This window comes from Aspergillus oryzae, chromosome 3 (genome assembly GCF_000184455.2).
Source record: "Aspergillus oryzae RIB40 DNA, chromosome 3".
NCBI classification, from domain to species: Eukaryota; Fungi; Ascomycota; class Eurotiomycetes; order Eurotiales; family Aspergillaceae; genus Aspergillus; species Aspergillus oryzae.
Window position 1 is genome coordinate 4,168,938 of NC_036437.1, and position 24,802 is coordinate 4,193,739.

Below are 24,802 nucleotides of genomic sequence, written 5' to 3' on the forward strand. Positions count from 1 at the left end.
GGGTATCTATCACATTTACCTAGTATTGACGACCTCATTCACCCTAAGAACTACCAGTAACCAGATAATGCAGTTAACCCATGATTCTAACAAAATTATATTGTCTAATATCTATATCTATTACTTCGCCGGATGGATATCTATATGCTAGCTGATACGAATGAGATTACTCATGTCTACGTGGTCAATAAAGAATAGTTTTGCTGGTTAATCTCGCAACCATCTGAGTCACTTGGAGAATAGTCTTTTTTTGTGGGGCTTTCTTCTCTTCTTGACTCCTATTTCTGCATGAGTAAAAGGCCAGATCATCAAAGGCACAAGCGAACCCATGTCACCAGTAGGCCAGTTGCCCTAACCGCATAAGCGGTGTCGCAAAAAGAGCTGTAAGTAGATGGCTAAACCATGTCAGAGTCAAAAGCAAATTTTGGTATCCAGATAACCAAATATCCTCTCCACGAGTAGGATTCGATAGAATGATGATGTTCAAGCGACATCAGCTGCAAACTTTTCGTCCGTCCACGCCAGCGCTGTCCACTGCGCTTCTAACTCTCTATTCGACGGATCGTCATGATATCTATAGTGGTGAGCGTGTGAATCTGATGCCATGCGCATACCCTCCCAGATCGCGAAGTGGTATGTCAAGCAAGGCATGTAATGGCAACTCGAACTCCAGAACAGCACCGCCAACCATTACAAAAAAGGATGTTTAGACAAGAGAAGGCGAACAAAAAGGTAAACCGAGGTAGAAAGATTTTGTCAGGGAGAAAGGAAAGAATCACGTCAAATCGTAACGGGAAGACCAAGAGGTCGAAGATGATCTTCCAGAGGATCCTCGCCTATTCAGATCTGGGAATACAAGATCACGCAAGGTAAGGTATTCGCTACCGTTTCATGGAGCTGCGATTCAATGCCTCTAAGAGCTCTGGACGGCTCGCAAGAGCAGCTGCGGCTTGCGCATAAGAGACCCATTGACGCTTTCGTTTATGCATTTCTGGCCATTGCGCTTCCTCACGGTCAACGATGACCTCAAAGAATTGGTAAGATGCCTTGGGTGCATGCGACGTCAGTAGAGTAGAGGGGCGCATGTCAGGGATCATCCCCAGATCTCTGAGCACTGTGCAGATTATGCCGCCCTCTTCCCAGGCCTCTCTGCAAGCGGCTTGTTGGGCAGTTTCTTCATCTGTTTCCCATCCACCTTTGGGAAGCACCCAGCCACCTCGTCCCGCAGATTGGATCATAAGCACCTGTGATTTATCGGTCGACAAGGGAACCACACCGGCTACAAGACGTTCGCCTTTCGATCCATATCCTATCGTTGATATACGTTAGCAATGGTATGCGCGACATAGGCAACGATAGCAGAGAGAGGGAAAAATCAAAAACAATGTCCGTAGTTCGAACAGGGTATGGAGAGGGGCACAATTGGGCCCACGTGCCTCCAGGGACAAGCACTCACGTTGGTTTTTCCGTCCTGTCCGGGACTCCATTGACCGAGTTTGATCCACCATCTTGGATCAAGAGACAGAGAGATTAAGTCAAACAGTAAGGACCCTCTACACCACCTGGGCTAGATAGGCTATTGATAGAGGGATTGGATAAATCGGTGATTTGCAGCGCGAGCTGCAGTCCACGCGACAAGGAACCAAAAGAGTGTAGGGTTTGCGGAAAGTCAAAGAGAAGGTTGTCAATGACACAATGACGAGGCGAAGTATATGGGGTTAGAAGTCCGGAGATGAACTTTTTAAACTTCAAACGACGGATATTCTGAGCCAAAGAAGAACCAGAACTGGTGAATGAGAGCTGGTTCAGGACCCGTCGACCCTAATTTTTTTTCTACCTCCGGAACTTGGAAAGCGAGGCGGTCGAGAAAAAAAAAAAAAAAAAGTAGGGAAATTTTTTTGGAGGGGAAGGATTGGTAAAAAAGCTTCAGGAACTAGGTATCCCCGTTCACTCCCGCAGCGGACGGGAACCTCGAAGGAGATGTGAGGGTACAAGAAGACATGGTAATCAGGAGGGCAGCATAGAAATAAGAGAAAAAGGATAGAGGGACAGGAAATGGGAGGAACGGAGGGGGAGGCGAGAGAACGGGGAATCAGAGACAGCTTAGGTTGGGAGTATAATGGGCGGCGCGGTCCGGCAGGACGAGTCGCTCTCTCTCGCCCGGAGCGGACTTTGCTGGGCGGTACTTACGGGTACGTACGGTACCCTGATTCGGCCTCAATGGGTAATGGATTGGTCCGCATTTGTGTGTGCGGTGGGCATATTTGGTATTACCGAGACAATACTGACCTCCGGTATGCCTCCCCTTAATCCCGTCTCCAGTTATCTTGAATGTATTATAATTTATTTTGAGTCTTATTTCTGGAAATTCCACCCCCCAGTCTTCTCTTTAATTATTATTATTATTATTACTGCATGTTCTTTTCTTTTTGTTTTAATTTAGTAAACTTCTAGCTCTTACTCCTTTTTTTTTACTCTCTTACAGGGTCCATCTCCTTTTTCTAACCCCCAACCCTTTCCCCAGTCAACTAGTAGGTATCATATTGTTGTATGGAATGTAGCGATCTTGTGGAGTTGACCGACTACGGAGTAATTGTACCCAGGGATCTTTGGAGAGACAAACGGACAGGTGAGGTAAGCATGTTTCCATTTCCATAGTAATGACTCCTGAGTCTTCCGATGCATTGCGGACCTTGTCGGTTCCACAGTAACCTCTTGGTCACCCAAGGGACCACACAAATGGGAAAGCGAACTCGGGAGTACCACAGTGCTGGTGAAATGATCCCTCACACACCGGTATGCTACTCAGATCATGTCAGGAACTCGGCTCTTCCAGTACCTGTTGTTACAAACAGGCTTCTGTGTATGCATGCACATGCAATACAAAAAGGCGCCACATAAGAGCTCTCTCAGATCCGGTGCAGGTGGATAAAAAAAAAGGTCCTTCATCATGTAGAAAGGGACTAGATTAAGTTCTGTCCGTCTCCATCGGACTTAACCCTTTGTCTGACGAAGTAAACGACGATGGCCGCCACAAGCGCGCCGCATTCGTTGCTCAAATGTTCTCGGGGGTAAGTAGTATACTATGGACTTGGGTTAGTACCTAGATAGTAAAGTACTGGTCGAAACTTGAGGTAGGATGGAACTATAAGTTCCTCTAAATTAACCTTTTATGGCTTACGCTCGTCTAGCCTAAAAAGAGAAGAGAAAAGGGAAAAAAAAGCACATTCATCCTCGCATTTTGGTCCCAGCAATTCACTGGCCACTAGTCACACACTGCAAGCAAAAATAACTAATTACCGTGAGTCCTCCCAGAATTAGGATCGATCCACATGGTTAACCAACTTTGGACAGCGAATGGGTACAGTTATGTGATAATCGGGACAAATAGTTGTACTAATCAAAGTAATAGATTTTCTGTGGAACGAGGTCATAGAATAACCAGCAGAAGGCCGAGTTCCCACGATCTCCTCGGGACCTCGTTGCACGGACGCGCCCTTTGCAACCTGTGTCCATGGTTCAAGATTACCTTGGGTAGCAGAGTGCGCATCTGAAGCACCAATACCTGCCTTTTCGTGGATGCTAGTATATCCCTACATTGCATTTAGTTGACGTGAAGAGCAATTTATCGTACCTATATATACTGTTTTCTTTATTCGTGCTCGTAGAGGTGCCGAATTTTTGGTATTCTTGGGAAGCAGTATGTATGATTGTACCCGTCAGCTTTATTTTCTTTTAATTTATGTCTTCTTATGTGGTGGTTACTGGGCACTCCCGTTGTCATCCAGACAAGCCTTAGATTTATTGGGTACCATCCAGCATGCCTGCATACATCATTAGTCTTCAAAACTAACATCACAGAATGACTGATCCAACTAAATGCGGGGCTCCAACAACGATTATTCAGTCCTTGCCGCTCTCTCCTTTTACTTTCTTTATGTTTGAAGATACGAAACAGGAAAACAAAAATTGCCTTTCACACGTCAAAGTTAAACCCAGATCAGAGCTCGCCTCACCTCATACAATTTATTCAATGGCGATGATGTAGGTGTATGCCGGCATGTCCTATGCTAACCTATAGGGGATTTGTAGATCATAGCCGGGGGTAAGGAGGGGAGGGTTACTTAAGATAGTGCGGGCTAAACCTACGAAGGATTTCGGACTACCAAGAAGGTATGCCTATCGTATTCAAGGGTGACTCGGTCAGATTGGGAAAGGTGACGGTGGCGATTAAATAGTGAAGTGACAACACAGCAATTAGCTATTGAGTTAGTGCGGATCTTTTGTGTCCATACTTGAAGTTGGGGATAATCGACATGTGATGTCATGGTCAACTTCTGAAATGGTATATTGGATTGAATGAAACCGCTTGAAACCGAATGTTGGATCAGCTGAGACAAGGTTCAATGGATTGTCGCAGCGCAACATTCCAACGGCCGTCAATAATAAGGATTGACCGTTGGGACACTTGGCCAACTTCCCATTTCAGAGCCAGGGACGCCCAATGACATGGTTCTTTCGTATTGTATGTATCGTACCGGCAATTTTCATTACCAACCTCTGTGGCCTTGTACCTAGTATAAATCCTGGATAATGTACATACATCATCCATCCCTAGGGAGGTATCAGGTCATAGCACTCTGTAACTAGTTGAAAACGGCAAAACAAGTCAGCTAGTCTATGACTAACAATGGCAATGCCAGATTGGTGGTGCCACTCAGGCTAGGGGATTCGCATATACCTAGGTAGTAGTAGTCACGCTGTTTGAAGATCTCCAGGATCTTTTCGCGTTTTATAGGCTCAGGTACTGTACATACATACATACTGTATGGGGTACGTCCCCGTCCTACTACTAGTAGGTATGTACTGTACGGAGTACAGTACTCCCTGGGTAGTCCTATGTATATCACGATGCGGGCTTTGATATGTCCAGAGAAATGAGTGTATATTATTACATTGATATTGACATGGGTACAGTATGATCACATAAAATGGGCCCCTTCAAGACTACCCAACACAAAGTTTTCTAGCGAACAAGGATTATGCAAAATGGATTGAGGCAACTTGAGCTCTGCACGCTCGGATCCTCTTTCTAGAAGCATCACGAACGTCATTTGCAGCGCTTGGCAGCTGCTCCTGGTGATCTCCTGCGACCTTTGCACAGAATGATTCTGCTTATTTTGTATATATCACTTTTCTGAGCCATCCCAAACCTTGTACTCAGAAGGAACATCTATGACATGAGAAGGACGGTGTGTTTGTTTCCCTTGCTGCTGGTTGAAGTGGTATTACCGTACGTGTGTTCCTTTTGTATCCAAAGGCATATGAACTGATAAGCTGATAATCACTCTTCTTTAACCGCAAGCTTAAACATCCCTCTATTTTTCTTCGACGCTGAACCCCATTTGCAGATAGATTAAAACCTCGTCTGATTTGTTTTTTAACTTCCCTTGTATTCCCTTAGAAACACAAAAAGCATTTCTTCCCTGATTATCCCACCCCTCATTTTTTTTACCCTTGGGTTTCCGCCTTGAGCGCCGACAATAATAACCGCACCACATCCACTGCTAATCGAAACTATGGGATCCATCGTCGACGCCGAACAAGCCAGGAAATTGTCGCTTTTCCGACCTCTTGGTAAGCAGCCAGTCAGATGATATTCCCTTTCCCCGTGCAATCATTATTGGCCCTCATCCACCCTTCTTGAACCCGGGAGCCAAACCGATACTCTGTGCCCCTCAACGACGCATTTTACTGCCCCTCTTCCGCGGCGATGGTTTTCTTGGCCATCGCCCGTACGGCCCATCGTGATCCTCTGATCATGTCCCTCATTAGTGCCCTTCCTTACAACTAATGCATGCCTGTACTCCCTTTTCTTTCATCGCCGCTGCCGTTGGATCGATCGGTGACTGTCCGCCATGACTAACGGACATGGGAACCCCACAATCCATTGCTGATCTCAACATACAGGTTACCAGCGCAACTCATGTGGCTACTGTAAATCCGACAATGGAAGTGAGTCTCTCTGGCACATGTCCCTTCCCTCCCTCCCACAATGGATAGTTCTTCAGCCATCTATTGCATCTAAGGTCCTTCTAATATGTATCCACTGCAGGCGCGTCGTACTATACTAGCTCTGTATCAGTACGTCCCGCCCATTATGAGGAACTCGTCAACCGTGGGTGGAGACGGTATGTATCTATCACTCGCTTGAAGAGGCAGTACGTGGCATCCGGTCGCTAATTCCTACTCCAGATCAGGGACGCTTTACTACAAGCAGAACCTGCAGAGATCATGTTGTCCGCACTATACGATGAGGTATGTACAAGGCAACCAAGAGTAACCTACATCGGCTGTGGTCCACTAACCTATTAATTAGACTTGAGGCAACAGCCTTCAAGTCGAGAAAGGACCAACGCAAAGCGATCAATCGCTGGAACAAATTCGTCCTGGGACCGGAATACATCCGAAGGGCAGCTTATCTGTGCCCAAAAACACGGGAGTGAGTCCATCGACTATGACCCGAACATGAGAACAGGGTTAACCTCAAATATTTTCAGAGAAAAGAGGCACCGGAAATGCAATTTCGATCTGCTCACAGCTGTTCACGAAGCTGAATACAGCAATGTGAAGCGGCCCATTGATCCCAAGACCAAGAGATACTTGGAACCTGCTCATCGATTTGAGGTCAACATAGAGGGGGATTCTGTATCTCAGGCAAAGTAAGTGTAACCTAATTCCTGACCATATCACTTTTGCTAATAACCCAAGATACGAGCTCTTCCTCAAATACCAGACCAAGGTCCACAAGGAAGACGTCTCCACTTGGCAGCAGAAGGACTTCAAACGGTTCCTCTGTTCGGGCCTGAAGCGTTCCCCGGCTGATCCTAAGTCTACTGAAAAGAAACTAGGATCATGGCATCAGTGCTACCGCCTGGACGGGAAACTCATAGCCGTTGCGGTCCTGGACTTGATGCCGAGTGGCGTGAGCTCTGTATATATCTTGTAAGTTCTGTTTTCTCCAAGGTCATTCGAGCAACGACTGACAGCTAAAGCTATGATCCCGACTACGAACAATGGGAATTCGGGAAACTCAGCGCCCTAAGGGAAATTGCCCTCTCTATTGAAGGTAGTTACCAGTATTACTACATGGGTAAGTTATTACCAGCCTCTATCTACGGCCTATGAAACGGCCATCGCTGACAACCCTTATACAGGCTATTATATCCACTCGTGCCAGAAAATGCGTTACAAGGGATCCTTCAAGCCTCAGTACATCCTCGGTAAGGCCACCACCAGTTTTCAACAAACAAAACAGACATATTGACATATATAGACCCCGAAAGCTACACATGGGATCCGCTTGACGGCGAACTGGCAAAGAAGCTAGACGAACGTCCATACGTATCGCTCTCGCGTGACCGCCGTCTTGCGGCTGAAGGCACACCAGAGTCCGCCGGGACAGAGGCCGATGCCGAAATCAATGATGATGAGGTATCTCTCTTCGACCTGCGCATGCCCGGTGTCCTGTCTCTGGAGGAAGTGGAGCCTTTGGATTTGGACCACTGGCTACTCCTCGTCCATGGTAGTTTTGTTCATATGATTGTAAGTACATTTCTCCGTGAATTGCCCTTATCTATTGACCTTGTATTGACATGTACTGCCGCAGGACCTCGTGGGATGGGAGACGATGCCTATGGATAACCCCCAGTCGGTTAAAGGGATTATTGCTGAACTTGCCGCGGTGTTGGGGCCGAAAATTGTCAAGGAAAGTGCCGTCGTATTATTCGACTAATCCGCCTCTAGATATTACTCTTATCTATCCATATAGGAAAATCTCATGGGGAAAAAGTGTGTCAGAAAACATGTAATTCAACCTATATATAGCATAAACGTATATGTAAATTATTGCAATAAAAGCAAACCAACTCCGTATATGTCATGATCACAGCGTCCTCCAAAACGCCCCGCCAAATGGTTCAATAAAGCATAAGAGATAGACAAGCCATAAATGCATCCCAGGTAAAAACGTAGAAACCCATGCAAGTATGCAAAGATGGTAAAATAAGTCAAATGCACACGCTAAAGCATATCCCAAACGTATTCACAAATTGCCAAAACGATCACGTATCAAATCATGTGCATTCAACACATCAATTCAACAGGAGGCCGAGAGGTCTTGGGCGGGGCCTTCCGGATCGGCATCTCAATGGGACTCATATCCATTTCCAAATCGTCCACCATGATACTCGTATCTTCGACCATAACAGCAGGCAGGTTAGGGCTTCCGCCGTGGTCTTCAGGGTGGTAGATAAGGGTGCTGCTTCTGCTGCGCTGTCCGGACATAGAGGCGGGCCAGCTCCCCGTGCGCTTATCGGAGGTCATAGACATCGGAGTACCGGGTTCACAGGTCTGGCTGATACCCTCGTAGACACCGGATTGCTCGGTCTTCAACTTGGCCAAGGCGGTGGCGAGATCACTGGCGTGCACCTCCTTGTTCGGGGGTTCCTCGTTGCGCATGACCCATCCGTGCGGGGGGCTGGGTGGCGGGCTGATGAAGAAGAGCTTGTCGGCATGGGGGGCTTCCAGGAGCTTTGGGCGGCGGGATTCCTCGTCTAGGATTGGGGTGGGTTCGCCGAAGTAAACTCTCGGGCGGACGTTGTGCTCGAGGAGTTGGCCGTCAAGGAGTTTCCGGACACTAAGGGCGTCTTCTTCTGTGTAAAAAGAACAGATGAGGCGGCGGAGAGAGGGGAGTGGAGAGAATGAGTTCAGGGGCGCGATGGACTCAAGTTGTGCGCGGAGAGTGGCGAGGGAGGCGGGTTGGAAGATAAGAATGTTGCTCAGTTCGGTGATGATGAGGGTATTTGTTGGCTTGGTTGGTTGAGACATTGTTGGAAGATTGGAGAGATCAAGCGTGAGGGCTGGTCGAGATGACCGAGAGACCTGGTTGACGCTGGAGGGAGAGGCAGGAATTGACCCCGGAGGAGATGTGGTGAGTCCAGACATTATTGGCTTCGACGTTTGGTTTGAGGTTTTTGAGAGACGGAAGGGTATGTCTTGCGAGGTAAGATTGGAGGAGAGAGGAAGAGATGGAAACGGAGAGAGTTTATGGGTGGCGGGAGGGACAATCGATGATTATTGATAAGTCACGAGATAAGGCAAGACCGCTTTCAGATTTGGAGTTTCAACAGGAACAAAAGGAGACGTTCTTTGATATATAATCAGTCACCTCTGTCTTTTGCTGTTTGCAGTGTGGTTCTGGTAAATTCTATCCAATCTAAAGAACGATTCTGTTCCCAACTTATATACCGGAAATGTCCAATAACAGCATTCCCAACTGCAGGTTTGCTGCGCCTCCTCGAGGACGCACGGTCGGGATCCAACACTGCCCCCAAGTCCAGAAGCAGTAGCGATTACGACTTGTCCGCTGGCTCGGTTCCTGACGATCCATCCATTTTTGCTTTAAATTTTTTCTGCCTGTTTTTGAATCCTTGCCACGGCTCCGCTGTGGCTGGAGAGACAAATGAATGATGCTCTTTGCCACAAGCACTGCCGAATTCAGACCTTTACCATCGATTCCAAAATATGCTTTATGCTTCTGATGAATTACAATCATAATTCCTTCCCGGTGATTGCCGTGGGAAGGATGATCAGTTGCTCATGTTCCGAATCCACCGCCTGATTCTGTCATCAGCAGAAGTTGTTGGCTTGATGGACTAGTTAACCTTGTACTGTATGTCCAAAGTATGACAAGGCACTATAGCACTGCTGGACACATACTATACAGCCCCCCAAATCCTTCCAACGGTTGGAACTCGGAACAAAGTTCTGTCCCCCGTGCCAGTGTCATTCCGTGGATCGGTCCCGGAAAAGGGGGGACACTCCACAGATTCTTGGTCTCCATCGCAGCTCCGCCCCCCGGTGGAGGTCCAGATTGCCTCATCCTCCGCGTTGTGTCCACGAATGTGCGGTGTCGATGATGCAGCCCACGCCAATGGACGGTGAGGACTTGCGGGTTTCCACTCTAGGCAGTCGAAATCTAAGCTGGCTGACAGCATGCACTATCCATGCACTCCGCTCTAAGCCCCTACGCGAATGATCACCGTACTGCTCGGATATGGGCAGCCGTCTCACCCTGCAGGAGCCATAGCCATACTTTGGCTCCATGCCAAGTTTCAAGCTACTCGATCTCTTGACTCGTAATACCTTCGCTCTCAGTTGCCAGATATCGCTTCGGGTGCGGAGTATACTAGAGAGGATGCTCTCCATCAATTGCACGGTCACACCACGAGCCTGCTGAACAAGGCTCAGCGATGCTCCAAAAATGGCAGAGTCAACCATTTTCTTCCTATACATGCTATTCTCGTGAAGTTCTCTTTGTTAATTCTTCTGCCTTTGTCTTGCAGAATCCATCTGCCTGGCTGCGGAATATTGACCTAGTTGCGCTTTAAGGGTTCATGCATAGCCACCCCGGAATCTGTCATAGTATCCATCTTGAGTGATCCGCCCGAATCCGGTGCCGCACCAAACCATCTTGCCAATTCCCAGCATCACCCTATCCAACCTCCATGAAAGTATCATGTAGCCTAAAAGCCAGAAGTTCTTCAACGTGAGAGTTACGAAGCCTCAGTTACCAGGACGCCTTGCTTATCCTCAACCTCAAAGAGCAATCAATTGCCCTAAGCCTTGCACAGCGTTCAGTCGTTCACCTAAACTTATCTTACAACTAGCCCTATCCTACAACCGGGCAATAGCCTAAGATTTCTTCACAAAAGGCCCCCGTGACACCTCAGCCTGACTCTCATGACTCTCAAAAGCAGATGGCAAGCCAGAATTAACATGAAGCTGCAAATTAATATTCGCTTTCGCAACCTAGCCGCAAGGGCAATATCCTCAACCCAAAAGACATTCAACCCGCTCACATCAATATAGGCGGGGGCGAACTCTCTGGGCAGTGGGCACGGGTAGGCGCAGCATAGGCCTCGACCTTATCCCGAGCCGACAAAATCTTTACCCAAGGGCTTGGTCCAACCAGTGATATTATCACCCGTTTTCCACAAAACCAGGGGCTCTAACTCCGGTTGTAGAACCGTCACCCGATCGTCCAACATCAGATAGATAAATTCTGCAGGCCCGGCGATAGGCCTCGATCTTGCCATTAACGCCGACGCAGCGGCCAAGTGTTCACCTGTCGTAGCGATGCGGCTCGTGTCCACCACGAACTAGGTCCGCGTTCTTGTGCAACCACTTCAGGCCCGCGTAACAGTCCTCCGATGGCGTTAGGCAAGGCTTCTCCGGTGCTACCCGTTATCCTAGTAAGACCTGGGCGCGGGTGTCTTGGACCTGCCAGCTGAGGGCTCGTGCACATCGAACTGGAACATGCCTCCGCCATGCATATGCAAGATAGTCGAGGCCAGCGCTGTAAACGTAGGTTGTTCTTGAGCAAGAGGCGATGGATGGACACTGTCTGACAGTCATAAGTGAGCCCGTGAACTCGTGAACAGTCTACCTCACATCTAGGTTCAGGGAGCGCCTCGGAGGGCGCCGCATAGTAGGCGATGTTAGCCTTCCGTCGAGGCTCGATCTCAACACCGCCAGCTTAGGTGCTACTACTATGGCGGATGGGAAACCGACTGCGGCCGTGATGAAATCCGGGTTGTGCTTGAGAGGAGAGAAAGGGCAATCTCTATATTGATCAGAGTAAGTGTAACACATTCTGGAGTATGAATAACAGGCTTGGTCCGCTTATAGACTATATGAACTAAGAGGTAGGGCACCCGTTTCAACTCCTCTTAGATACGGTAGAATCCCTCACATAGGGGGCTTGTGGAGTTCTCATCGCACCGTATGTTATTTTAGTTTGCAATGGGTAGTCCAAGGGAGTTCTTTGGTCCTGTTTCCTTTTATCCGGCTGATTTTATATATTTTGATTAACTCCGTACTCGAGTCCGTCTACGCATAACCCTATCTAAGCTTATATGAATTTAATACAATGTGAACATATCTTCGTTATGACTCTCTTGTTTTGTCTACTATTGCTTCATATACTTGAAGCGAATACGATAGAGAAGTATGTCACGTTCAACTCGAGGTATAAAATATGGCTATGCAATGATTTGAGCATCCTATACCTACATATATAACTTCATGCAATAAGTACTGTACCCCACGAAGACTACTGCATAAGAAATAACATAGATAGAAAATCCGATAGCAGCACTCTCTCGCATTCTTCTCTACTCTCAAGTCTTGGGGATATCTTGTTCATCGAGGTATATAGAACGATCCAAAACCAAAGCAAGTGAACAGAACCGATCTGAAACTCCGAGATGAGGGGGAAATCGACAGATCACTTGAAACAGAAATGAGAAACACCATCATACACCATCGTTTCACTTGGTATCATATCTTATAAATGTTTTAATGAAAATTGCTCCCGCCTCCGTGGTTTTCCCCTTACCAAAGCCCACAGTGCTCTTCCTGCTCCCGACCCACACACTGTTTGCAAGATAGGAGAGTAATAACTAAAAAGAAAAGCATTGCTGAAAACAGAGAAATCAGAGAACAAAAGCCCGGGAGGAAGACGGCTGGGGTGGGACCTCGTAATCCGCTTTCCCAGCCATCTGTCATGCCCTTTTTTTCCGAATTTTCCCGCCATCTTTAACTGCGTGTTCCGAATGGTATCAAGAAAAAACAAAAAACCGCTGATTGCAAACCTAAAAGAAAATTAAAAAAAAAGAGGTCTTGGGGTATAGTGCTGCAAATTGACATTGTTTTAACGCGGTGGCCCAATAGGGGCCGGGTATCCAGAAGTAGAATTGGAAGTACTAGGACGACCACTATCAAAAGACGCGCGGGGGTCATGCTTGGGGGTCATGTCCCCCGGCGCGGTACCGAATGGAAATTTTGTGTCAAAGCGCGCTGGCCAGCCATTGCTGCTGCTGTGGCTGTGGGAGCTCCCCAGGACGGGCAGATCATCCTCGGGGAGATTCACGCCCGAATCGTTCCATGGGTTGCGGTAGCCACTATCCCGAGATTCCATGGAAACCAGTGAAGCTTTAGAGGCGTTGCTGGAGGCGTGTTTGAAGAACGATCCGGGAGAGGCGGAGTGGTTCTTGCGGCCGATGAAAGACGAGAACGACGAGATGCTACCAGGCTTACGGAGTCTTTCGAAGATCGATCCGCGCTCGCTAGTCTCATCGGAAAAGTTGGGTCTGGTGGGAGAGTCCGTAACAAGGGGAACAGGTGCATGTTGCAACAGCTTAGAGTCGAAGAACGGCAGAGATTCTTCAAACGAGTCAGATTTAGGACGTGGAATGGCTCCTTTGACGGTATTAGCATCAAGTCCATGTGCCACTAAGCGCGAGATTAGAAAATCGATCGCATCCTTGAGACCACCGGCATTGTTCCGAGTGTATCCAAGCACAACACGGTCCTCGGGAGGTAAAGTCGGTGAAACTGAGCCAGTTGAACTAGTTTCGGAGGAGGGGAAGTCAGCACTGAGGTCAACCGTAGTATCGACTTCATATTGCTCCTTCAGCTTGGCGCAAACGTCGCTGCGGAATTCGACAGACTTGAAGTACTCGCGAAGTTCGTGAGAGCTTTGGAAAAGGAGCTCATGGCTCTCCGGGACCATTCCAAGCAAAGCATCAACAGCTTGCGGAACCTGGTATTCAGGTCCTGAGATGGTCACCACATCACTGGCAAGTTCGGTGCTGGGGAACTCGATCTTGCAGTTCCATTTCTTTTCGAGCTCATCGATCTCCGTCATGCGAGCGAGGAGTTCACGGTGGTAGAGGCGGTTGATCACAACGCGCTCAGACACATATTCTGCGTCGACCTTCTCGACCATGTCCATGATCTCCTGCTTGACAAGATCCAAGCTCTGTGCGTTACGGGCTGGCGTGCGGCAGATGACATTGTCAACCTTGATGTCGTCATCCTCCTTGCCCATACCACCGCGATCCATAGCATTAGAAAACTTGACGAAGACCGAGTATTTTTTCATGATGCGCTGAATATGCTGGCCACCGATGCCAATGATCCGCTTGTGGTATTGATCGGGAACATGGAACGAGATCGAAGCCGGCATTTCCTGCTCGACGAGATCGAGACCGTTCTTCGTTGACTCATACTGGTTTCCGCACACATCGATGTAGAAGTTGTACTCGTTGAAGCCATCGAAGATAATTTGCACATTACCTGTTCCATGTTAGAAACCAAGACTACGAAGCGCAAACCGATGCAGTACTCACTCTGTCCCATGATCTTGTTGATCTTGCCGTTCTTTTTGCCGCTGACAAACTCTTTGTGCTCGTTTGCTAGTTCGATTTTCACACGCATCTGGTACTGGCTCCGCTGGACGAATGGGATCTGGTTGACGACCATCATAGCGGCCTTCACGGCGTCATCGGACCCGTTGATGGTGAAGGTCAGGTTGTCGAAGCTCACTTCTGCCGCTGAATTGGTGCAGATATCGGACAGCATGGTGCGAACATCGGCGGGTGAGGGGGCGCGGAAGGTCCCTTGAGAAGGATCCGGCATGATAATCCACCACGAGGCACTATAGAATTGACCAGCCTAGTCAAGTTAGCCAAAAGCTTGCAGCATGAATCCTGTTGAACGTACCAATGCCATGATCTCCCGAACAGTGCGCTCTACATGCAGCACCTCGGTGCCTTGGATACGGACAAGACCCCGTTGGCTGCCTAGTTGAGGGAAGAGAACGTAAGAGCCATTCATCTCCATCACCTTTCGAACTTTGTCCAAACGGTCCAGCAAAATGTTGTCAATCTTATTAGAATTGACAATGACATCCTTGACATAGATCTTGACGCCCATGACAAGCTCTCTCAACTTTTGCTTGGCTCGAGCAATCTGTTCTTGAGTATCACCGGTGATATAGACCTCATCTTCACTGCGACGGTGAGCGCCTGGTGGCGTGTAGCCGAAGATGCGAGGAAAGGGAGGCGGGAAGTAGATGGCAGTACCCGTGGCGGCCTCGATGAGCTTGATGTTTTTGCGAGTGCGACCACAGACTAATGTGTGCATGGTCAACTCTAGCTTCATAGCGTCCACATGACGTTTAAGCTAGGAATCGGTTAGTCGTCATTATTGCATGATGCCGGTGAAGGGAAATGGGTATTGTAGGGCCATTATTAATCTTTATGTTCGGAGATTTTCCTTTTCGAATGCGTGAATAAGTAAAATAGAAAACTTACGATTTGATCGATCATGATCAACACCCTGGTCTTGGCATGTTCTGCGCTCTCCATGTCACCGTAAATGGAAACACGGAAACGTTGGTCCAGCCCATTGTCAGAGGCATAGCCGTAAGAAGACACCACTGCGCTATCGTTATCTCGAAGTTTGGGGCTCAACAGGAAGATATCTGTTCCGGTGTATGCGGACAAGGTATCGAGGTGCTCTAATACACTCGGGCGGATTCCTTTCGTGGACCCATCCATGATGAGATGCATATCTACATCAACGGTCGCACAGCGCTATTGATTGGATCTCATTAGTAAGTGGATCAGGCATCCAGGCGATAGCCACCAAATTACGGACGAACATACCAACAGGATAGGTGTCTCGTTCAGGATCCTGGCCCGCATTTTGCGCACGGTCTCGCCTTCACCGGTGATACACACGTTTGTCACCAAGCCTTGAGGTCGCCGTTGTAGGGACGCAACGGATTTAGGCTCTGAGCCGAACACGACTGCCTCGATTCGCCCATTACTACTCTCGGTGATTTGGCGACACAATCTCCGCAAAGCTTCGACATTGCTGGTGTGAACGGGTAAGTTGTGGACCGGCGTGCCTTCGAGAGTGCCTTCAGGAAAAGTCCAGCGCTGCAGAGCACCGGGGCTCGCATGTAGCACATCATCCACATCGGGACCGCCCAAAGTCGAAGAAAACGGCACGTTGAAGGAAAGGTTCACGGTCGGATCGATACCGGTTGGCGGTGTCATGGGTGGTGCGCCATGAGGTCGACGTAGCGAGTGCGATGCCATATCGCTGTGAGGCCTGGACATGCCAAACGTGGGCGTCATTCGCTCCCAGCCATGACGGGCTTGACCCGTAAAGTTGGAGATCTTGTGCATGGCAAGGGCGGCGGGTTCGAATCTCTAACCCCTTGAACGAGTCGAGGGGAAAGAGAGAAACAGCGTCCGAGGAGAAGAATGGCGGAAGGACGGATAGGTGGGAGAGAAGGAAAGAGAAAGCAAAAGGAAGAGGACACGAGAGAGCAAGTGAATTGGGAGAGGAAGAGAGGCGTCAAGGGTGTGGATCGCCGTTCTCGACAGGGATGGGAGAAGAGGGCAAAGGAATGATGAGCGCGCGAAGGTGGTGTGGGCGGACAAGGGCGTTTCTGTCTTGGTACCGGAATGGGTTGGGAAAATGATTCGATTCAATTCAACGACCAAACGGGTATCGAGGGTTCGGGGGGAAGGAGGGGAACAAATAAAACCAAAGAAAATGGTAAGAAAAAAAAAGGAAGCTAAGAAAATAAGGGAAATTGAACAAGAACCTGAAGAGAAGGGGGGAAGGAAAAAAAGGGAATCGAAAATGAGATAGATCAATCAGAAGGGAAAATGTGTAAGTAGGTATGAGTAGAAGAGAAGAAGAAAACCGGATGATCCCAATGGTCAGACGTCGAGCTCTCCAGCGAAGGGGTTCTGGCTTGCCAGTGAATAATCAATGGTACTCCGTACTAAAAAATAAGAAAATAAAAAAAATAAAATCAAAATCATATAATGGAAAATAATAATAAAATTAGTCTCTGATCGATGGGTATGAACGAAAGGTTTGGCATTGGCTTGGGTACAGGAAAGGGTTTAGTGGGGGTTTGAGTCAGCACCCCGTATGGTCTGGTTTGTATGGATGTATCCCCGTACAGTATGTATTGATCAATGAAGGTCTCGTATGAATGGGGAAGAGCTGAGGGAGGGGAATAGGTATGTATGTGTGTATGTATGTATCTTCGTTGGTTCGGAGACACAAGGTAGGTTTGTTTGGTGTGGTTAAGAGAAAAAAAAAAAGAAAAAGTTCACCATCACAACCTCAGGCACAATGAAATTCGAACCGTTCAGCTCCTAGGGAAGAGAAACACAAACAAAACAATCTGATTATCATTGATTCCTTTTCCCCCTATTTCTTTTCAATACTTATAGAGGTTCCTTCTCCTTTTTTCATTTTATTTTTCTTCCTCGTTCTCCCTTCGTCTCCTCATTTCCTCTTCTTTTCAAGATAGCAAGTTCGACATCCTTCTCTTTTCCAAGCGGGATGTGCGGGTCAACCTCAGCCCAAAGTCGGCGTCTAGGCCCCCAATGTTTGCAGTGGACTAGTGACTTCCACCCTTCCACCAAGCTAACTATAGGACAGAACGCTCACTAACTGGTAGTACTGACCTAAACTAACCGTATCGAAGTTAAGATCCAAGACCAATTGGCCTTATTAGCACGTCGCGATGAATTTTCCAGACGACTTTAATACGGAACTTAATATGACTCGAATTAAAACATTCGAATGTTGAATCATGGTATGTCGGTTACACCTTGAATGAAGGTCCTATTGTCAGACAACATTCTTCAAACAGAGCTTGCTCCAGCATGACTCAATTATTCTCTTTCCCCCCCTCCCTTGAACAAAAGCTTCTCCCCGCTCGAGGTCAAACCCGATTTTCTTCACGCCAAAAGAAAGAAATGAAAATCACTTGAAACCACCTTCCCTCTCCACCTTCGGGTGCCTCCCATGGCTTCCGGTGGCACACGCACACACACAGACAGGAATTGATATTTCCACTGCGTTCATCACAGTCCCTGCACGGGCAAGGCCCACTCGTGTTTTTCCCTTTTGGGACCCGCAAGCGAGAATCCTCTCTCACCTGTAGTGTGGTAATACCGGCGCGTACGGTAAAGTCAAGCATCAACAACCGGACGATTCCGTCACGACTTTGAACTAAACCAGAACCCGGTATTGTGGTCTCCATTGAAAGACCCATCGCTGCACTGACACTGACAGGATCGGTACCTTTTCAAGGACAGCCCAATGGCTTGGATCCTCCCTGCAGAGAGGAGCCATAACGGGCTTTTTTTTTACCCTTTCTTTTTAAGGTCGAACCCGGCACCGCCTTCTACTCTGCACAATGAAACTCTACATGACATTTATAGGTTGGTGTTTTTCTTTTTTTTGGTTTTCGGCTAGTTCGGTGACACACCCCTGCGGACGTCGGAGGGGAGCAACCGTAACTCTGTAAATATACCTGCCTAACGCCTGGCATTGGCATCAATTCTGCTGATCCCTGAACAAAGGATCGCCATATCTCTCAGAAAGGCTCCAAGGCAAAAACGGAAAACCGTGGATCAGCATGAAACCCAATGGACAACACTCCATAGTAATCAGAGTAAACAATAGCCATGTCGACTTCCGAAGCGGAGAAGTGATGATACACAGGTGACGCAAGGCCGGAATGTCCCCCGATGAAACCAGGTCCATGCTTGGTGCTTGCGCTCATGGTTCACGTTCGGGACCCTACAGACGGTCAAGTCCAGTGCCACACCACCGTTAAAATCCTAGAAGGAGATCTCAATGGATGGAGTACCGCTTAGGGCCGGGACCGTCACTATCTACCACTATTAGTTTAGTTAGGTATCTCTCAACCCCCCTCACACCACCTCGCACACTAACGAAGGGGAGGGGAGGGGCCCCATTATCACATTGCTGTTGCCCAAATGCCACTAATGCACTGTGGAGGTACTTCCGTCCCGTTACCTGGGAACCGGCCAGTGATTGGTATGTTCTCTGGCCACTTTCTTTTCAAACGGAAGTGTGGCAAATGCATGTATGTCGGTAATCGTCGATACTCGAGTAGTACACACACCAACACCACCTGACCTCCCCCAGCTGAAGAAGAAGGATCGTATGTATGTACCTCACTAGTAAGTAATACATACTACACTACACCGAATGAGGTGCCCTCGCCAACGGCCGTGAGATAATAGACTGTGGTGCGTGCCAATTGCATCCGTGAAATCCGATGATTGAGTTCTCGTAATAAACTCAAAGATCAACGGTCGTGATAGGGTCAAAGAAACTGCCTCCAGCTGCTTCCCTATTACCCGATCTAGCGTCCTGAATCCTGGGGCCTTCACCGTTCAGCCTCAGGCAGGAATGAACTCTAATCACTTGATCCTGGAATCTTTCTCTAACTAAACCATTAATTGACCTCTCAATCACCCTACCACAAGACAGAGACAACAATATACCTAGCAGAAAATCACATAGATCAAGAAAAACCAAATCTAAGACAAGATCCCCAACGACGTCACGGAGTGGGTCAAAGGTCAGTGACTTCATCGCCTCGAGAACCGTCGTAGCACAGAAACAAAGTACGTAAATTTACCACCGACCACCTTCCCTTACTTTACCCATTCAGGTAGGACAAAAGATAAGACCAGCCAACAGGTAAGAACCCCTGACCAAGCACCGGAGATACATATTTACAGTACCTTTTATCCCCGTATCACGCGGGATCTCAACGAATGGATTGATTGTATATACTATTCTCACACCCCCCGCCTAAACACCACATATGCACATACTTATGCAGTGCAGTACAGTCCTGTCAAATATATTTACATTATGGTAGTACACACCAGTAGATCGTGTACCAACAAGTTACAACACCCACAATATCCCAGAGAACAAAGGTACTTCCCCAACAGGGTCCATATCGCGAGTACTGTACAAAATCAGTACCCAATACTTTCAACCCCCGGTCTCGAATATACATACCTACAGATAACATACATACCCTAGTAGCCGCAGAAACAAGGCACTGCCTACTAGGGACATCTACTCTGGAACCGGATCCCGGACGCAGCCGATCTTCATTGATCCCGCGAATAGAGATACGTACTAAGCGGCAGTAGGAACTAGTAGACAAGGCCTTGTCTTTGTGTCGCACAGTGAGGGGGCTGGGGGGATGTCCTTCTCACATGTAAAGATACATGATTAGTTAGGTGTCATCTATATATTAAAGCTTCTGGTCGGGCGCATGTCATGGGGAAAGTTAGGGATGGTTTACATACATGCACCGTCCGAAGAGCTTAACTTTGATTCTCCACCAACTGTTTGATTAGTACGTAGTACTCTGCCCTGTCGTTGCTGTATTTGTGCTGTTGACCGCCGTCCCCACCGCTTTTATGCGTGCTTATTACTAGTTAAGAGATATGGTCTTCCTTTCCATTTCATCGTAGACATGGACTGACTGTGTGCTATTTATGACTATTATTGAGTTTCCAAGTGATTCGTTGGTTGGATATGGTCATGGACATGCGGCAGTATAACCATTATGTAGTAGCATATACTTCCATTATTACACAGCTCCTAGGCAGGTAATTATAGACATTAGGCTATTCGATTGTTTGCGAAAGATGAACATCCCCGTCTGGAATACTTCGTGTCATTAAGCTGTTCTCTATGTAGTGGTATTTTCAATGGGCGTCCAGGTTGTCTTCCCTGTCACTCCAAGACGAATTAAATGTACAAGGAAAGAAGCGTCAATGCTCCGCTTGAATATTAAAAGAGATCGTACTCTGTACATGGACAATTACTGCAAACAGATGTCGCGAAAATAAAAGCTTTTAAATAATCGTGCGTTCATTATGGAGAAGGCTTCACCTTCAGTAGCGGTGAGGAACTCGATGGACTCCGCCATCAAGCACAACCCTCTCGGGTTCGCCGTTGTCGTAGTAATGTTCTTCTCTAGCCACTGGCCGTGTAGAAAGATAGACAGGCCGCTCAATATATTCTCTGGGCCGTCGGGGGTCATCGTCCATATATATGCTCACATCCCTGCCAGCTGGCCGGACACTCTCTACTCGCTGGATGACCTCCCGCGGTTCCTCGTACCGAGCGGTTGGTGGTCGTACGCTTGGCACTCGGACGATCCTCTCGCGTGGAACCTCGGCCTCTTCAATATAATGCGGGCGTCGCATAGAATAGTCGGTCACCTGAACACTGGCGCTGCGTGGCAGTGGTTCTCGCTCATCGAAGGGTGCTACATAAGGCCGATGCTCACTCGGGGCCGGGCGAGCGTAGTCGGTGACCCGCCGATAGGTACTTTGCGGAGGTGGCATATCCTGCACGTACCTCCGGCCACCGTACGGATCTTCGACGACAGATGGAGCCCGAACACTTGTATAGCGTACTGGCGGATGGTCGTCGTAGACCTCACTTCTGGGTGCCGGCATTCGACTGGTTGGGGGAGGCATTGCTTGCATCCTCGGCGCAGGCACAGTTTCATAGTACTGATTGCCCTGCTCATCAACAACGATTCTCCGTGTTGGAGGCGCCATCATACGGCTTGGAGGTTCTTCATCATAATATGTCTCCTGATACCGTGGCGAGGTTGGAGAATCTCCCACAGCAATATAGCGTCGCGCCGGAGGGGTTGCAATCTCGTCATAGTACCTGGGCGGGGGCCGCTCAACAACAGCGTAGGACGAAGCTCGCATAGCATGGGGACTAGCTTGGTCAACATATTCACGAGGATATTCAGGTTGCCGAGCTTGATGGAGACTCGCAACTCTCCGCAAATCTTGATCATCACGAATTGGCCGTCTGGTACTCAGCCGCGAAACGGTACGCGGCATCCCGGAATCGCCACGGATATCATAAGCATCTACATCATATGCAGTGTCTCTCATTGGGGGCTCTCTCCTTTCAATTACCGGTGTGTAGCGAGGAGACGCGATATCAATGTAGATTGGTCTCTCTTGAGCCGGACGACTACGGTATGCTGGGGAAGTGTCTGTGAACGGCGGCGGCGAAACTGGCTCCTCCTTGATGTAAGTGCCATCAGGGGCTCCAGTTTGCATTCTATATGCGACCGCGCGAGACCGGTCTCTTTCCTCATGTAACCTCCTGCGCTTTCTAGGCATCAACTGCTGGGGTGGAGCATCGGGACTTGCCTGATGTTCCGTACCGTACACTGGACGTGGCTCTTTGTGCTGATAAACGGAGGGAACTTTGGCGTTGGCCAAAGGAGAAACCCTGGAAGGCCTTGGAGCTGCCGGGGATGTTATATGGTTACGCACAACCCTTATATCGTCTCTAGGCGAGTTCGATCCAGGGGCATAACGGGGGCGGTCGGGCTGACGAGCGTCTGGACCGCGCCTTCTTGGTCCGCTGGGGTAACCTCGCTGAGGATCATAATTTTCCCCCCTCTCCATCGGGGGCACACCCGGGGCTGGAGGCGAATACTCCGGCTCTTCGAACGCGTCTGTTGGCTGAGCTTCTTGGTACTTGTGAGCGACGGAGTCTGCCGCAGCAGGACGCGGCTGTTTCTGGTAGGGTATTCCGTGGTCTGCAACCGGGTAAGTATCTTGCATATCCTGATCCGATTCAGTGCGGTTGAGGGCTTCAAGCCGTTGCAACTCATCTGAATAATTCTCTGCTGGAGCCTCAGTAACAGGCTCATCGGAATTAGAGGGAGGTGCAGGTGACGGTTTCTGTTGATCGCCCTGCTGCGGAGAGTCAGGGGCTCTACTAGAGTAGAACGAATTTTCGGAGTCACTGGGCTCGCCAGCACCACGGCCATCAACCGAGGGGGACGGCTTGACTATCTCGAAGGCCTTATTTAAGACATCAGAAACATCGAAGTCAGGCTTTGCGTCTTGTATAGAGGCTTTTTGCCTTGACTCTTGTCTCTTCTGCTCGAGTTGTTCCCGCAACGTCCTTTCCACCCTTTGACGCTGTAACTGTAGTTCTGCTCTGACTAGATCATCCGATTTGGTCAGGAAGATAGGATCAATTTCAGAAGTATGTTTCGGTACAATACGCGAGGGAGCGGTCGTGCCAGACAAACCGTCACCAGTATTCGTACTCAGTGCGCTTGCAGGTTTTGAAGGCGCTGAAACGGTCTGAGGTGCATTCCATGTGGAAGACCCAGGCCGTTCACTCGTTTTTACCTGGGCTTGAGTGGAGGTAGGGGGATTGCGCGACGCGGGTTTGCGCACAAACTGCTGGGGAACTTTCAATCTAGGGTGAGTTCCAGTAAATATATCGTCACTTATTTTCAGAATCTTCTCATATTCCTGGACTTCCTCATTTGTTGGTAGCCCCGTAGGTATACTACCCGTGGGAAGTTGAGCTGCTGTCATGATTTTGGGAGCTTTCACAAGAAATTATCCTTGCTAACTGAAGGTCTTTCTTAAACTCGTGACACTTCTAATTATAACGGCTCTTCACACCTTTCCCAGGCTGTAAACTCCTCAGTCTCGAATCAGCGTCTGACAAGTCAGACGGCCTGGGCGTGATCAAAGTCGGATTAGTTGGGGAAAGGAACGGGGACGTCGTGTCGAAGGAAAAGTACTAGTACAAAGTCCGAACGGGTCGCCGACCGCCAGCTCTCGTGAGACGCTAAACTCCCTCCGGACAGCGATGGCGGGTGGGCGTTTTATCCCGCGGTTATTGGCTATCGATCCACCCCCCCGATATAAGAATCAGTGTCTTGTACTCGTTCGACTCCTGCTCATCTTGCGCTATGAGTCATTTCTTCTCCCGGTCATTGCTGTCAAGATCTTCTCGTGCATGCTACTTGTCACCTAGACCTCAGAACCTGTCGCCGTCCCTTTTTACTCGCATCGGAACCGCCTCCTTTTCCAGTACTAGTATACATCAATTCAAAAAAGCCATGTCCCCATCAAACGATGCGACCAGCGCGGGCTCGGATCCTAGACCGGTGTTCTTCTTTGACATAGATAACTGTGTATGCGGTCATACAATTCTTCAACTTTTCTACCTTCTAAACTAACGTGCGATGCGTACAGCTTTACTCTAGAAGTACGGAAGTCCCCCCATTGGCGGGGAAGGTGATACTGAATGCTGACGATCGCATATAGAATGTAACATCCACGATGAAATGCAGAAGCTGATTCGTGAGTGGTACTTGCAATTCACACATATGGAGGCGGGACTAACCAAATACCGTTCTATTACAGATCAATTTTTCGTGAAACACCTCTCCCTCAACGGCGAAGACGCTCATATGCTGCACAAGAAATACTACACAGAGTACGGGCTCGCAATTGAAGGTCTCACTCGCCACCACAAAATCGATCCGCTTCAATTCAACAGCGAAGTCGACGATGCGCTGCCGTTGGACAGGATCCTGAAACCCGATCCCCAGCTGCGCAAGCTGCTCGAAGACATCGATAGGAGTAAAGTGAGGTTGTGGCTTCTGACCAACGCATATGTCACTCATGGAAAACGGGTCGTGAAATTGCTGGGAGTGGATGACCAGTTCGAGGGCATCACCTTCTGCGACTACGGGCAGCTCCCTCTGGTCTGCAAGCCAACACAGGAGATGTACGCTAAGGCGGAGAGGGAGGCAAATGTCCCGAGTACGGCAGAACGCTATTTTGTCGGTATGTATTCCATGGTCTAGGAGTAAGGTTTGTATACAGCACTGACTCGCTCTTGTAGATGACTCCGGTTTGAACTGCAAGCACGCCGCGGCTCGCGGCTGGCAGACGGCCCACCTCGTTGAGCCAGGGCTTCCTTTGCCTGATGCCCCGGTGTCGCAATATATGATCCGGAACCTGGAAGAACTGAGGACATGCTTCCCACACTTATTCAAGACTTCGAACTGAATCGAGTGTGAATAGATGTGTGCATAGAGTTTTTTGTACATTGTATTGTGTTACGCATATTATGAAGAGTACGAGCGACGGATATACATAGGGCTTATTCCTTTATACATAGATTTAGACGTATATATGTGTTGGTACGAACATAA

General features: G+C 48.6%; 6 protein-coding genes across 6 annotated transcripts; 2 read left to right on the plus strand and 4 right to left on the minus strand.

Annotated features, from left to right (window-relative positions):
• Positions 1-881: 881 nt before the first annotated feature.
• Positions 882-1,508, minus strand: AO090026000332 (NUDIX hydrolase; the record flags this gene model as incomplete). Its single annotated transcript, XM_001821751.3, has 2 exons — positions 882-1,309; positions 1,457-1,508. 2 exons carry the CDS (start codon positions 1,506-1,508, stop codon positions 882-884), a joined length of 480 nt encoding a protein of 159 aa, XP_001821803.1.
• Positions 1,509-5,853: 4,345 nt separating this feature from the next.
• AO090026000330 (arginyltransferase) lies at positions 5,854-7,795 on the plus strand (the record flags this gene model as incomplete). Its single annotated transcript, XM_023236106.1, has 10 exons — positions 5,854-5,905; positions 5,971-6,015; positions 6,090-6,191; positions 6,290-6,318; positions 6,394-6,722; positions 6,772-7,005; positions 7,056-7,153; positions 7,218-7,283; positions 7,337-7,605; positions 7,670-7,795. 10 exons carry the CDS (start codon positions 5,854-5,856, stop codon positions 7,793-7,795), a joined length of 1,350 nt encoding a protein of 449 aa, XP_023090999.1.
• Positions 7,796-8,145: 350 nt separating this feature from the next.
• On the minus strand, positions 8,146-9,006 carry cbpA (putative calcineurin binding protein; the record flags this gene model as incomplete). The annotated part of the gene is made up of 1 exon (XM_001821749.1): positions 8,146-9,006. One exon carries the CDS (start codon positions 9,004-9,006, stop codon positions 8,146-8,148), a length of 861 nt encoding a protein of 286 aa, XP_001821801.1.
• A 3,769-nt stretch (positions 9,007-12,775) lies between these two features.
• AO090026000327 (KH domain protein) lies at positions 12,776-16,103 on the minus strand (the record flags this gene model as incomplete). Its single annotated transcript, XM_001821748.3, has 5 exons — positions 12,776-14,202; positions 14,256-14,580; positions 14,629-15,090; positions 15,222-15,503; positions 15,576-16,103. 5 exons carry the CDS (start codon positions 16,101-16,103, stop codon positions 12,776-12,778), a joined length of 3,024 nt encoding a protein of 1,007 aa, XP_001821800.1.
• A 4,581-nt stretch (positions 16,104-20,684) lies between these two features.
• Positions 20,685-23,165, minus strand: AO090026000326 (uncharacterized protein; the record flags this gene model as incomplete). The annotated part of the gene is made up of 1 exon (XM_001821747.3): positions 20,685-23,165. The coding sequence occupies one exon, from the start codon at positions 23,163-23,165 to the stop codon at positions 20,685-20,687; it is 2,481 nt and encodes an 826-aa protein (XP_001821799.1).
• A 533-nt stretch (positions 23,166-23,698) lies between these two features.
• Positions 23,699-24,656, plus strand: AO090026000325 (putative pyrimidine 5'-nucleotidase; the record flags this gene model as incomplete). Its single annotated transcript, XM_023236108.1, has 3 exons — positions 23,699-23,773; positions 23,933-24,431; positions 24,490-24,656. 3 exons carry the CDS (start codon positions 23,699-23,701, stop codon positions 24,654-24,656), a joined length of 741 nt encoding a protein of 246 aa, XP_023090998.1.
• Between the last annotated feature and the right edge of the window lie 146 nt (positions 24,657-24,802).